This window comes from Bombina bombina, chromosome 4, assembly GCF_027579735.1.
Source record: "Bombina bombina isolate aBomBom1 chromosome 4, aBomBom1.pri, whole genome shotgun sequence".
NCBI classification, from domain to species: Eukaryota; Metazoa; Chordata; class Amphibia; order Anura; family Bombinatoridae; genus Bombina; species Bombina bombina.
This window is the reverse complement of record NC_069502.1, coordinates 502,697,655-502,711,893: the sequence shown is the minus strand read 5'-3', so window position 1 is coordinate 502,711,893 and position 14,239 is coordinate 502,697,655. Positions and strand designations below refer to the sequence as shown.

General features: G+C 38.8%; 1 protein-coding gene across 4 annotated transcripts in view; it reads right to left on the bottom strand.

Moving 5' to 3' along the window:
* Positions 1-1,005: 1,005 nt before the first annotated feature.
* Positions 1,006-14,239, bottom strand: part of PHF3 (PHD finger protein 3) — a 588,626-nt gene continuing 575,392 nt past the window's right edge. For all 4 annotated transcript variants that reach the window (XM_053710410.1, XM_053710412.1, XM_053710411.1 and 1 more), the window contains one exon: positions 1,006-4,002. In XM_053710410.1, the coding sequence (XP_053566385.1) occupies positions 1,862-4,002 (2,141 nt within the window). In that variant the 3' untranslated portion in view covers positions 1,006-1,861. The remainder of the gene's footprint in view (positions 4,003-14,239) is intronic.

Here is a 14,239-nt window from a genome sequence, read left to right as displayed (position 1 = left end):
CACATCTCCCTGAGAGCGTAAGAGGAAACCAGAGATAGTCAAGGAATCCTGATCCCCTTCTCCAATCAGATACCGCTCCTCAAGAAGAAAAGATAGTCGGGAACATCCGTTCCTGAAGAGCCTGCTTAATTAGAGGACTGTTAAAGAGCCGTAGTGGGCCTCCGTCCACCGCCAAACACGAGTTCCTCCCGACTACGCAGTAGGAACTCTCCCCTTCCAAACAAAGGGAGCTACCCACCGAAAGGTCCCAACTGGTATGAACCCAGAAGACCAAAGCCTCAAGGCCGCATGCTTGGCTGAGGAACCATAGGATAAAAAGGAAGAAAAACTCCTGAACCACGGACTCCCATAGGGCAGCAAAGCAATAAGACAAAATCGTCCCTGAAAAGCTACTCCAGACAGAGAGATCTGAACAGAACACAGGGGATCGAATCCCCCCACCGATAATCCCTATAAGTCCGCAAATACAGATATAGAAAGGGAACAACGTCATGCTGAAGACTAAACCTTGAAAGACCATATCACCCCCAACCCCGAGCCAACGAAGAACAGAAGAGGGACTGGATGGCATATAGCAAGATCTCAGGAAAAAAACTTCCTGTCCGAAAACAAAACAGCATCCCGGAAAACACCCTGGTGTTTATACCAGAAACTCAAGTCTAGAACCAACTCTGAGGATCAAAAAGAGAAATTCATTAAAAGTCTAGTAACATCCGATGGTTAAAAACCAGAAGCCAAGATCCAAATCTTCTGACACTTCTCTGCCATCCTCCTGTGATGAAAGGCAAAGAATGACTGGGGGATGAGGAAGTGGGGGAGGTATTTAAGCCTTTGGCTGGGGTGTCTTTGCCTCCTCCTGGTGGTCAGGTTCTGTATTCCCACAAGTAATGAATGCAGCTGTGGACTCTCCATGTATTTAGAAGGAAACAGTGTTTAACTAGTAATATGTTCTAATAGCCATTTACCAGATGACAGGTCAGGATGCTGTCAAAAATCGCACCTGACTTATGCTATAATGTTTATTGCAAAGCAACCCTGACTCTTCAAAAGCAAAGTAACATTTGGACAAAAACATAAGCAAAAATGATGAATAAGAACAAGAGCAAAAATATTTAAAGCAAATGCAAGAATTTTAACTACAGCATTTATGTTATACAGGATTTAACACAATATTTCACACTTATTAATGAGACAAAATATGTTAAATTTATCTTTAGAATCAAAATATTCCTTAAAATATTTACATTTTATAGTATAAAAATAGCAAAAACACAAGAATGTACAAGCTCAGATTTCAAGTATTTAAAGCGCAAAGAAAATTTCTAAGACTATAAAATTGAAGCTTGAAAGATTCAAATACATTTTTTCTACAGCAAGTGCACTTTCAAAGCTACAGAAACCAAACACATAATCTGTGATAACACTCCATTTTGATGCTGGGGTAATTTTAAATGGGATCACTTTTCCACATTTGATCAAAAGAAAAGCATTTTACAGAACCAAGTATGTTGCATTGTCCAACTTCTGCATCACCAATTATCTCCAATACTTAAAAACAGTGCAATAAAACATGTATTGAATAGCTCATTAAAATGTTAACACATAAAATTGCACAAAGTGTCAATGGCTGCATACTAGGTGATGCGTTGACATATATATTAAGCTTATTGCATATTTAAAAAAAATAGAAATACCTGGTAACAGTAAATGTACATCGGTGTAAAAGACTGATTATAAAATATTACAATTTTAGTGACATAAAAGATAACATGTTGGTTATCTATCCTTTATAATAGAGTGTCTCTCAAAAACACTGACAGTAGAAAAAGATGGCACAAACCTATCAGGTACACCCAGAAGGTCAAGCTAATCTTTTAGTTTTTATTTTGTCTCCATGGTCTCTGTCTCTGTCCTTGTGATGTCTTTCTCTTTCTTTTAATTCTTCTCTGTCCCTATTTCTGTCCCTATTCTTTTCTCTTTCTTTATCATAGACATGTTCCTCACTTTTAGATTTGTCTGTACGTTTCCCTTCTTTGTGTGTTTTATTATCAGAGACCTTTTCATCGTGGGAAGATCGTGATCTCTCTCTATAAGAATCATCACGGCCTTTCCTTTCTCTGTCATGACTTCTGTCCTTGTCTCTATGTCTACTTCTTTCAGAGTCCTTGTCTCCGTGTCTGTCATTTCCAGAATCTTTTTTATAATGTCTCTTTTCTCTTGAGTGATGAGATTCACTATATAATCTTTTTCGATATTCACCTCTGCTTCCCCGACTAAAGGTTCTCTCTGAAAGACGATCTAACTTGTCCCATGGATCACTATGACGTCTCTCTGGAATTTTATAATCTTTGTGATAAAACTTCTGTGGACCTTGATACCTTGCTTGATCAGGGCCCAAAAGTGGTCCAGGAGCTACTGGTCCCAAATAATGTGCAGGATGGGGAGGTAACTGAACAGTTGCATGCCAAGCTAACAAAGGGTTATGTAATACACCCTCTGGAGGCTGAAATCGTGGTGGTCTTGGGAAACCTATACCTAGTGGAGTAGGAAGAAGAGGTGGTAAATGTGCACTGTAGGGAAACATTGGGTTTCCTTGTAGAGGATAATTGGTATTCTGCTGAAACGGAAATGCAGAACTGCTGCTTTTTAATGGAAGGAATTGAGGTTGCTGTAACCTAACAGAAGAAAAGGCCACACCAAGGTTAGAAGCTGTATTTTTGGAAGCAGTTTCCAAGTGAGGTGTATTTGAAGTTTGTGCCTGAGATTTATTTGCAGCCAACGCTCTTTTAAATTGTATAAGAGGGTCTGTATCATCAATTAAAAGATCTTTAGTAAAAGACTTAGCCTCATCACACTTAGATTTTTCAGAAGGTTCCAGTTCATCTTCCTTAGAACTGCAAAGTAATCCACCTTTTGACTGTCCACTCTTAAAAACAGGTAAATTCTTTTCATCACTGGATGATTTCTTTACTTTATTTCTTTTATGCAAAGATGTACTTCCACTGTCTTTATCTTTTAGTGTATACACTTCATTTCTGTTAAGCTCATTATCTTTAGTATCTAATAAGTTAACTTGGGTTCTTACAGCAGCTTGTCTTGGATCCCTTTTTATACTTATTAGCTTTGGAGATTTTGTAACAACTGAGACACTTTCAGGTGGTGATGTAGTAATATTACCAATGCTATCTTTACCTAGGTTTTCAACTACCGGAGGGAACATCTGGTCCGTTTTCAATTCTTGTTCAACTTTGGCATCACCAGGTTCATTTAAAATATCTCTTTCTGAAATGTCTTTGTCTGGATGAATATTAATATTTGCTAAAAATGCCTCTGTGGAAACATCTGGAGGTTTTCCTTTTAGAGAAATGCTTGGTAAAGCTGCAGACTGTGGTTGAGTTAACAAAGCTGTCTTCTCCAAAGTTTCTACAGCATGCTCAGTTACTGTCTCCAGTTCTGCAGTTTTAACATCTGATAATATTTCAGAAGCCCCACTGTTTTCTTTCAAGACAATGTTCTCATCTGTGCCTGGCTTTTCAACATTAGAGATAGATGCAACTGATTTTTTAATTTCATTTGCATTTTCAGCTGTACCTAAAAGACTTTCCAAGATATCATCAACAGGTAGGGGATTGTTGGCTAGATCAAGAGTTGAGTGTGGATTTTCCCAACCAACCAACACTCCAGGTAGAAATCGTAGGGGCTTTGTTGGCTCCTTCTTTATTATTTCAGGTACACAATCTACTACGGCCTGAGGTTCATCTGTATCTGAAAGGGGTGCTCTGTTTCTATTTTTATGTAATACAGTAGTAAATGAGTTAAAAAAATCATTTTCATCATCTTCTTCATCATCTTCATCAGCAATGCCAACCCTGCTTTTTTTATCTGATGGAACAGTTAATATTGTTCCCACAGGTTCCTCATCAAGGCTTGGAATATGTGGTCTTTTCATTTTTTGCCGAATTATCAAAGCCAGCAGCAAATTTGGTCTATGCACTTCAAGCCCTTTTTAAAGGAAGAAAAATAATTAAAAAAAAATTAGTTTCAAATAGCAAACCGAATGCATTTCAAATGTGTTTAAAGGGACACAAAACCCAAAGTTGTTCTTTCAAGTTTCAGCTACAGCATGCAATTTTAAGCAACTTCCTAATTTACTCCTTTACTAATTTTTCTTTATTCTCTTGCTGTTTTTATTTGAAAAAGCAGGAATGTAATCTTAGGAGCTGGCCCATTTTTGGTTCAGAACCTGGGTAGCGCTTGATGATTGGTGGCTTGATTTAGCTACCAATCAGCAAGCACTACCCAGGTGCTGAACAAAAAATGATCCAGTTCCTATACTTATATTCCTGCTTTTTCAAATAAAGATAGCAAAAGAACAAAGAAAAATTGATAAAGCAGTAATTAGAAAGTTGCTTGAAATTGCATGCTATATCTGAATCATGTAAGAAAAAAATGGCTTTTGTGTCCCTTTAATCTTAATTATCTGAACAAAAGTAATAAACATTTCTGTCGACTTTACATTTTAATAATCCAATGTCAATTTCCAAACAAAATAATAATTATTGGATAAAAATAGAGAAAATAAACTAACTTTTAAGTTAACAAAAAAAAAAAAAAAGTGTCAACTTCTCTTCCTGTTGGTTTCATTTTAATGCTGGGGTGTTCAACCATTTCAAATTAAATTTTCATCCTCAATATTTATCAAACAGGTGCCCAATCCTCAAACCATAGATAGCAAAAAGAAAAAAAAATGGTGTAAAACTTTAAGGACAGTCACAAAATAATAGGTTTGGGAACATATTCACAATATCCCATAGGGGTCATTGAGTATCAGTATCGCTCAAATTTGAAGACCTCTCAAAAAATTTTATGCATTGAAGAAAAAAAAAAAATCAAATGGAAGGCAGTACAGATTAATCTGTTTTAAAATAATGATACTCTTTAATGAGTAGATATATATTCAATAAAGAAGTCAGAATAATTTTTTTTTGATCTACTGTTATTTTCAACATGTTTCAGCACTATGCAATCAGCTTTCTCAAGACAAATTCAAGTGCTAGTATCATATCTATTTAAGAGCAATACATTATTTTAAACTGGATTACACTATATTGCCATTTTCTGTTACTTCTTTACATGCATAGCTTTTGTGGAGATAAGTTGTTGAGTTATATCAAGCAGTGCATTACCAAACATTATTTCATGGTTGTTAATAACTCTATTACACCACTGTATTTTTTTTTCTTTCCATTTTTCCTCTAAATTTTCTTGTTTGCTGGATATTGGATCTGAACAACCTGAAGAGTTTTGTCTATTATCAAAACAATGGGGAAGTGTATTTTTTCTATTCTAGAAATTGTAGTATAATCTTAAAATACAGGTAGTGTGCAAAATCCAAGAATTGCTTAAAGGATTACTTTCTGTTATAATTTTTAAGCTAAACAACTAACATATTAAAGTTAATAAACATTAATTAAAACCTACTGACCTATATTTTCTCAAAAACGAAGTTTCATAACGTTCTAAAAGTTATATCTTTTATTCGCCGATGATGTCACGTTATCCTGCCCACTATTTTCAGCACTGCATGTTCAAAATACTTAAACCAATAACTTTGTGTTTAAAGCGCCATTTTGAAACCTAGGTATTGTAAACGGATTGGTACAGAGCAAAGGATACCCACGGAGTGGGTTTGGAAAACAATTAAATTTGCAGACAAGATTTCTGATATACGGTAGAGATATGTTAATGAAATGCTATTGATAAAAAGCGTATTTGGGGTAGTTAGTTAGTAGCAGGCATAAAAAATATTTACTTATAGTGGCCCTTTAAAGACCCAAATTTAAAATCATCTGTTTAGAAATTTAAATTTTAATAAATACATATATAAATAAATATAATATCTCTGTGATAGAAAAACTAACGGCTAGATTTAGAGTTTTGTCGGTAAAGACCCGCGTAGCTAACGCTCCTTTCCCCCCCCCCCGCACCTTTTAAACAACACTGGTATTTAGAGTTGTCTGAGGGGCTGCGTTAGGCTCCAAAAAGGGAGCGTAGAGCATAATTTACAGCCACTTCAACTCTCAATACCAGCGTTGTTTACGGTAGCGGCTAGCTGGAAAAACGTGCAACACCTGCAAAAAAGCAGCGTTAAGCTCCTAACGCAGCACCATTGTTTCCTATGGGGAAACAGTTTCTAAGTCTGCACCTAACACCCTAACATGAACCCCGAGTCTAAAAACCCCTAATCTTACACTTATTAACTCCTAATCTGCCGCCCTCGCTATTGCTGACACGTGCATTACACAATTAACCCCTAATCTGCCGCTCCGTACACCGCCGCAGCAACCTACATTATCCCTATGTACCCCTAATCTGCTGCCCCTAACACCGCCGACCCCTATATTATATTAACCCCTAATCTGCCCCCCCCAACGTCGCCGCCACCTATCTACACTTATTAAAGGGACACTGTACCCAAAAATTTTCTTTTGTGATTCAGATAGAGCATGCAATTTTAAGCAACTTTCTAATTTACTCCTATTATCAATTTTTCTTCGTTCTCTTGCTATCCTTATATGAAAAAGAAGGCATCTAAGCTTTTTTCTTGGTTCAGCACTCTGGACAGCAGTTTTTGATTGGTGGATGAATTTATCCACCAATCAGCAAGGACAACCTAGGTTGTTCACCAAAAATGGGCCGGCATCTAAACTTACATTCTTGCATTTCAAATAAAGATACCAAGAGAATAAAGAACGTTTGATAATAGGAGTAAATTAGAAAGTTGCTTAAAATTGCATGCTCTATCTGAATCACGAAAGAAAATTTTTGGGTACAGTGTCCCTTTAACCCCTAATCTGCTGACCGGAGCTCGCCGCTACTCTAATAAATGTATTAACCCCTAAACCGCCTCACTCCTGCCTCAAAAACCCTATAATAAATAGTATTAACCACTAATCTGCCCTCCCTAACATCGCCGACACCTAACTTCAAGTATTAACCCCTAATCTGCCGACCGGACCTCGCCGCTACTCTAATAAATGTATTAAATACACCTCCTACCTCACTCATACCTTAGTTTAACGTGTAGCCAAGAAGTGAGGGGTAAAAGAAGGAGTAAAAAGCATACAAAAAGAGGAACGGGAAAAAATAAAGTGCTTTATAAAAAAAATCATAACCCAAATCATAACCACAAAAAATAGGGTGGGTTTCATGGACTCTTGCCACTATGAAAGAAATGAATTTATCAGGTAAGTTCTTACATAAATTATGTTTTCTTTCATGTAAGTGGCATGAGTCCATGAGCTCGTGACGTATGGGATATAATACCCAAGATGTGGAAAACCACGAGTCACTAGAGAGGGAGGGATAAAATAACAGCTAAATCCGCTGAGAAATTTAATCCAAAATAATTAAGTTTTCTTTTTAAAAAAAACTAAAAAAAAAAAAAACTAAAATCAAACTAAGACAAATCAAACTGAGACAACTGCCTGAAGAACCTTTCTACCAAAGGCTGCTTTCAAAGAAGCAAACACATCAAAATGGTAAAAGTATGCAAAGAAGACCAAGTTGCTGCTTTGCAAATTTGATCAACTGAAGCTTCATTCCTAAAAGCCCAAAAAGTGGCAACTGATCTAGTAGAATGAGCTGTAATTATCTGAGGCAGAGACTGCCCCGCCTCCAAATAAGCTTTGTGAATGAAAAGTTTCAACCAAGATGCCAAAGAAATGGCAGAGGCTCTGACCTTTTGTAACATACTCTGTTCCTTTAACAGCCGTTCCTCCTAGCCTCCTTTTCACTCACCTTCCCCCTTATAAGGCACACCCACATAACCTTCATTGCTTGGTATTGAAGGTAATACTGCTCTGTCAAGCCTCTCTGAATCTAAGCAGAATCTTGTTTAAGCATATCCTGTATCTTCACGAAGACGCTGCTCAGCTCTCACTCCCAGCTGATCGGCGGTGACGTCACCTCAGCTGCTGCCTGACACTTCCGTGTTCGCCAGACACACGCAACCAGCTTCAGATCCTCAGCTGCTGCCTGACACTTCCGTGTACGCCAGATACACGCTACCTGCCACAGATCTATCAGATGCTTTGTCAAGGTACCATCCAAACTTGCCTTATTAATCTTACCTGTCATGAACACTTGCACTCATATCCTTCGCCAACGCTTGGTAAGGTTTATAATTCAAAATTCAGACAATCTTATAATTTTTCATTTATTATGCGCAATGTATTTTTTCTCTTGCTAGCAATCTTGAGAGTCATATTCATTCTTACTGTTCTAATATGTTTATGTGTGGACAACATTAGCAACAAGACAATGTTAATGTGTTTGCATAGAACTATAATATATTTTCCCAACATTCAAGCAGTATAGAGTTAAGTCTGCCTCTAGACTGCTAGAAATTGGAAACACACCTATTTTTAATTACTAGCAACCTAGTTGCTAGTCAATGAGCAGAAAAGTAACATCTTTATTTTTGTGGAATTATTATAGAATACCAAGACTGAAAAAATTTAAGGGGTATAATGGATCCTGTGGAACTCTCTAATTATGTTGCCACACTTGGAAAAAAGGTGGATCAGCTGAATCTGGGCTTAAGAGAACTACAGGTGGAAAACCAAACTTTAAGGAACATAATTAAAGAAGGGATTAGTCCCAATCCACCTCACAGTGACTCACACCCAGAACCACCTGTATGCTCCCTAGATAAGTTTAGCGGTGATAGGAAACATTTTAGGCAGTTTATTAATGCTTGTACTTTATTTATCACCCTAAAACCAAAAACCTTCCCCACATATAAAATTAAAGTTTTAACTATAATATCCTATTTGAGGGGAAAACCCAGAGCATGGGCAGATTCACTATATGAACAAAACAATCCTATATTAAATTCATTAGATAACTTCATCACTGCCCTGTCATCTCTTTACGAAGACCCCCACAGACAACACACAGCAGAAAATAAACTCAGAAATTTAAAACAAAACAAAAAACCTGTTGAGGATTACATATCTGAGTTCAAGATCTGGCAAATGGATTCAGGTTGGAATCAAGTCTCACTTAGGAGCCAATTTAGGCTAGGCTTATCAGAAGCCATTAAAGATGAATTTGCCAGAATTGACCTGCCAGATGAACTAGATGCTCTAATGCAGCTTAGTATCAAAATTGATCATAGAATAAGAGAAAGAAAACAGGAGAAGTATTCCCATGACACAAATACCAGATACTCAGATATGAAAACAACATCACAGCACGTAAAAGTCACAGATGAACCCATGGATATAGCAACTATCAGGGGACCATTGACCTCCGAAGAAAAAAACAGACGTAAAGCAAATCACCTTTGCATGTACTGTGCCTCCAATGAACATGAGGTTTCCACTTGTCCACTACTTAAAAGAACAAAGAGGGGTAAGATAAAAAACATTGAGGTTACCATATCACTATCTAACTCACAAGTAGCCAACTGTTTAATTCCCATTTCTCTGCAGTGGGACCACCACCGCCACCGCTGTGAAGCTGTGATCGATTCTGGGGCATACTCCTCTTATATTGATTTAGCACTTGTAAAATTAAATAAAATTCCACTGATTAAAAAAATTAAACCTGTCACGGTGCGTCTTATTGATGGACAACAATTGGTCTCCGGTCCCATCACACACCAAACAGTACCACTATTAATGACAACACACAATCAACATCATGAATACATCACATTTGATGTGCTTCCTTCACCCATTTTCTCTATTGTCTTGGGTTTGCAATGGTTAAGGGTACATCAACCAACTATTCGTTGGGTAGAAAACAAGGTAAACTTTACATCTACCTATTGTAAAACCAACTGTTTTCCACATACTCCACTCTTAGTAGTAAAAGAATCTAAGATACCCCCAGAATACTTAGATTTTGAACAGGTTTTTAGTAAAAAGGAGGCAGAAAGCCTACCTCCGCACAGACCGTACGATTGTCCGATAGACTTAATACCCGGGTCTGATATTCCCTACGGCCACATATTCCCACTATCTGAAGCTGAACTAGTAGATCTTAAAAAATACATTAATGAGAACCTTCAAAAATAGTTTATAAGACCCTCCACCTCACCTGCAGGAGCAGGGATATTTTTTGTAAGAAACAAAGATCATACCCTACGCCCCATCGTGGATTACAGGGAGTTGAACAAGAGAACCATAAAAAATAGGTATCCCCTCCCCCTCATCCCAGAGCTTATTGAAAGGTTAAAAGGTGCTACCATCTTTACTAAACTGGACTTGAGGGGAGCATACAATCTCATACGCATAAGACCTGGTGATGAATGGCTCACCGCTTTCAGAACCCACTATGGATTGTATGAATATACGGTCATGCCGTTTGGGCTATGTAATGCCCCCCGCAACCTTTCAAAGGTTCATAAACAACATATTCAGAGATTTACTAGACACTTCAATGGTTATTTATTTGGATGATATTCTTATTTATTCATCTAATATTCAAGAACACATAAAACAAGTCAGAGCGGTCCTCTCCAGGCTACAGGCTCACCACTTATATGTCAAACTGGAAAAATGTATTTTCCACACACAAGATATCACATTTTTGGGATATCACATAACTCCTGTCCATGGAAACTGACAAAGTCTTATCCATGTTGAATTGGCCCATACCTAAAACAAAAAGAGATGTACAGAAATTCCTTGGTTTTTCAAATTTTTATCGAAAATTTATAAAGAATTTCGCTAATATTGCTAAACCCCTCACAGAAACAACAAAAAGCAAAAAACCATTTATCTGGACTAATGAGACTAATCTAGTCTTCCAATTTCTTAAAAAATGTTTTACAACAGCTCCTATACTCATTTATCCAAACCCAGAACTTCCATTTGTATTGGAGGTGGATGCCTCTCATTATGCAATAGGTGCAATCCTCTCTCAGCGACCAACACCACAAGAACCATTACACCCTACTGCTTACTACTCTCGTGTTCTAACTGTCTCCGAACTTAACTATCATATAGGAGAAAAAGAGTTATTGGCAATGAAATCTGCTCTAGAACACTGGAGACACCTTCTAGAAAGAATACAGATTTATACCGATCACAGGAACCTCCAGTAATTGAAGACCCACCGCACTTTAACTGCCAGACAAGTTAGATGGAGTCTATTTTTCTCGAGATTCCACTATAACATAATCTACAGGCCAGCCTCTAAGAATATCAAAGCTGATATCCATTCCAGACTCCCAGAAAAACCAAATATTCCAAACCAATACAGAACTATAATCCCAGAAAACTGTTTCCAAGAAAACCTAGGCTTGGCCTTTAACGATGACTCTCGTGTCAAGACGGAACAACTAAAGGATTCATCAGTTCCAAAGACATTGCTAACCAAAGGAACTGATGGACTCTTCTACAAATTCGAAAAACTCTATATACCACCTTCTCTCAGGTTGGAAATTCTTAAAAGTATGCATGACTCACAATTAACAGGACACCCTGGAGTTCAAAGGACCATAGAACTCACTAAAAGGTCCTACTGGTGGCCAAACATGATTTCTGAAATTAGAAATTATGTACAGACATGTGAGATTTGTACAACTTGTAAACATGAAAAACAAAATTTATGCTTACCTGATAAATTCATTTCTCCTGTAGTGTGGTCAGTCCACGGGTCATCATTACTTCTGGGATATTATCTCCTCCCCTACAGGAAGTGCAAGAGGATTCACCCAGCAGAGCTGCTATATAGCTCCTCCCCTCTACGTCACCTCCAGTCATTCGACCAAAGGACCAACGAGAAAGGAGAAGCCCAAGGGTGTAGTGGTGACTGGAGTATAATCCAAAAATTTTTTAAGCCTACCATAAAAAACAGGGCGGGCCGTGGACTGACCACACTACAGGAGAAATGAATTTATCAGGTAAGCATAAATTTTGTTTTCTCCTGTTAAGTGTGGTCGGTCCACGGGTCATCATTACTTCTGGGATACCAATACCAAAGCAAAAGTACACGGATGACGGGAGGGACAGGCAGGCTCTTTATACGGAGGGAACCACTGCCTGAAGAACCTTTCTCCCAAAAACAGCCTCCGAAGAAGCAAAAGTGTCAAATTTGTAAAATTTGGAAAAAGTATGAAGAGAAGACCAAGTTGCAGCCTTGCAAATCTGTTCAACAGAAGCCTCATTCTTAAAGGCCCAAGTGGAAGCCACAGCTCTAGTAGAATGAGCTGTAATTCTTTCAGGAGGCTGCTGTCCAGCAGTCTCATAGGCTAATCGTATTATGCTACGAAGCCAAAAAGAGAGAGAGGTAGCCGAAGCTTTTTGACCTCTCCTCTGACCAGAATAAACGACAAACAGGGAAGACGTTTGACGAAAATCCTTAGTTGCCTGTAGATAAAATTTCAGGGCACGGACTACATCTAGATTGTGTAGCAGACGTTCCTTCTTCGAGGAAGGATTAGGACACAAAGATGGAACAACAATCTCTTGATTGATATTCCTGTTAGTGACCACCTTAGGTAGGAACCCAGGTTTAGTACGCAGAACTACCTTGTCTGAATGAAAAATCAGATAAGGAGAATCACAATGTAAGGCAGATAACTCAGAAACTCTTAGAGCCGAGGAAATAGCCATTAAAAACAGAACTTTCCAAGATAACAACTTGATATCAATGGAATGAAGGGGTTCAAACGGAACACCCTGTAAAACATTAAGAACTAAGTTCAAACTCCATGGCGGAGCAACAGTTTTAAACACAGGCTTGATCCTAGCTAAAGCCTGACAAAAAGCTTGAACGTCCGGAACTTCTGACAGACGTTTGTGTAAAAGAATGGACAGAGCTGAAATCTGTCCCTTTAAAGAACTAGCAGATAACCCCTTTTCTAAACCTTCTTGTAGAAAAGACAATATCCTTGGAATCCTAACCTTACTCCATGAGTAACTCTTGGATTCGCACCAATATAAGTATTTACGCCATATTTTATGGTAAATCCTTCTGGTAACAGGCTTCCTAGCCTGTATTAAGGTATCAATAACTGGCTCAGAAAAACCACGTTTTGATAAAATCAAGCGTTCAATTTCCAAGCAGTCAGCTTCAGAGAAGTTAGATTTTGATGTTTGAATGGACCCTGGATCAGAAGGTCCTGTTTCAGAGGTAGAGACCAAGGCGGACAGGATGACATGTCCACTAGATCTGCATACCAAGTCCTGCGTGGCCATGCAGGTGCTATTAGAATCACTGATGCTCTCTCCTGTTTGATTCTGGCAATCAATCGAGGAAGCATCGGGAAGGGTGGAAACACATAAGCCATCCCGAAGGTCCAAGGTGCTGTCAAAGCATCTATCAGAACCGCTCCCGGATCCCTGGATCTGGACCCGTAGCGAGGAAGCTTGGCGTTCTGACGAGACGCCATGAGATCTATCTCTGGTTTGCCCCAACGTCGAAGTATCTGGGCAAAGACCTCCGGATGAAGTTCCCACTCCCCCGGATGAAAAGTCTGACGACTTAAGAAATCCGCCTCCCAGTTCTCCACTCCCGGGATGTGGATTGCAGACAGGTGGCAAGAGTGAGACTCTGCCCAGCGAATTATCTTTGATACTTCCATCATTGCTAGGGAGCTTCTTGTCCCTCCCTGATGGTTGATGTAAGCTACAGTCGTGATGTTGTCCGACTGAAACCTGATGAACCCCCGAGTTGTTAACTGGGGCCAAGCCAGAAGGGCATTGAGAACTGCTCTCAATTCCAGAATGTTTATTGGAAGGAGACTCTCCTCCTGATTCCATAGTCCCTGAGCCTTCAGAGAATTCCAGACAGCACCCCAACCTAGAAGGCTGGCGTCTGTTGTTACAATTGTCCAGTCTGGCCTGCTGAATGGCATTCCCCTGGACAGGTGTGGCCGATAAAGCCACCATAGAAGAGAATTTCTGGTCTCTTGATTCAGATTCAGAGTGGGGGACAAATCTGAGTAATCCCCATTCCACTGACTTAGCATGCACAATTGCAGCGGTCTGAGATGTAGGCGTGCAAAAGGTACTATGTCCATTGCCGCTACCATTAAGCCGATCACCTCCATGCATTGAGCTACTGACGGGTGTTGAATGGAATGAAGGACCCGGCATGCATTTTGAAGCTTTGTTAACCTGTCTTCTGTCAGGTAAATCTTCATTTCTACAGAATCTATCAGAGTCCCCAAGAAGGGAACTCTTGTGAGTGGAAAGAGAGAACTCTTCTTTTCGTTCACCTT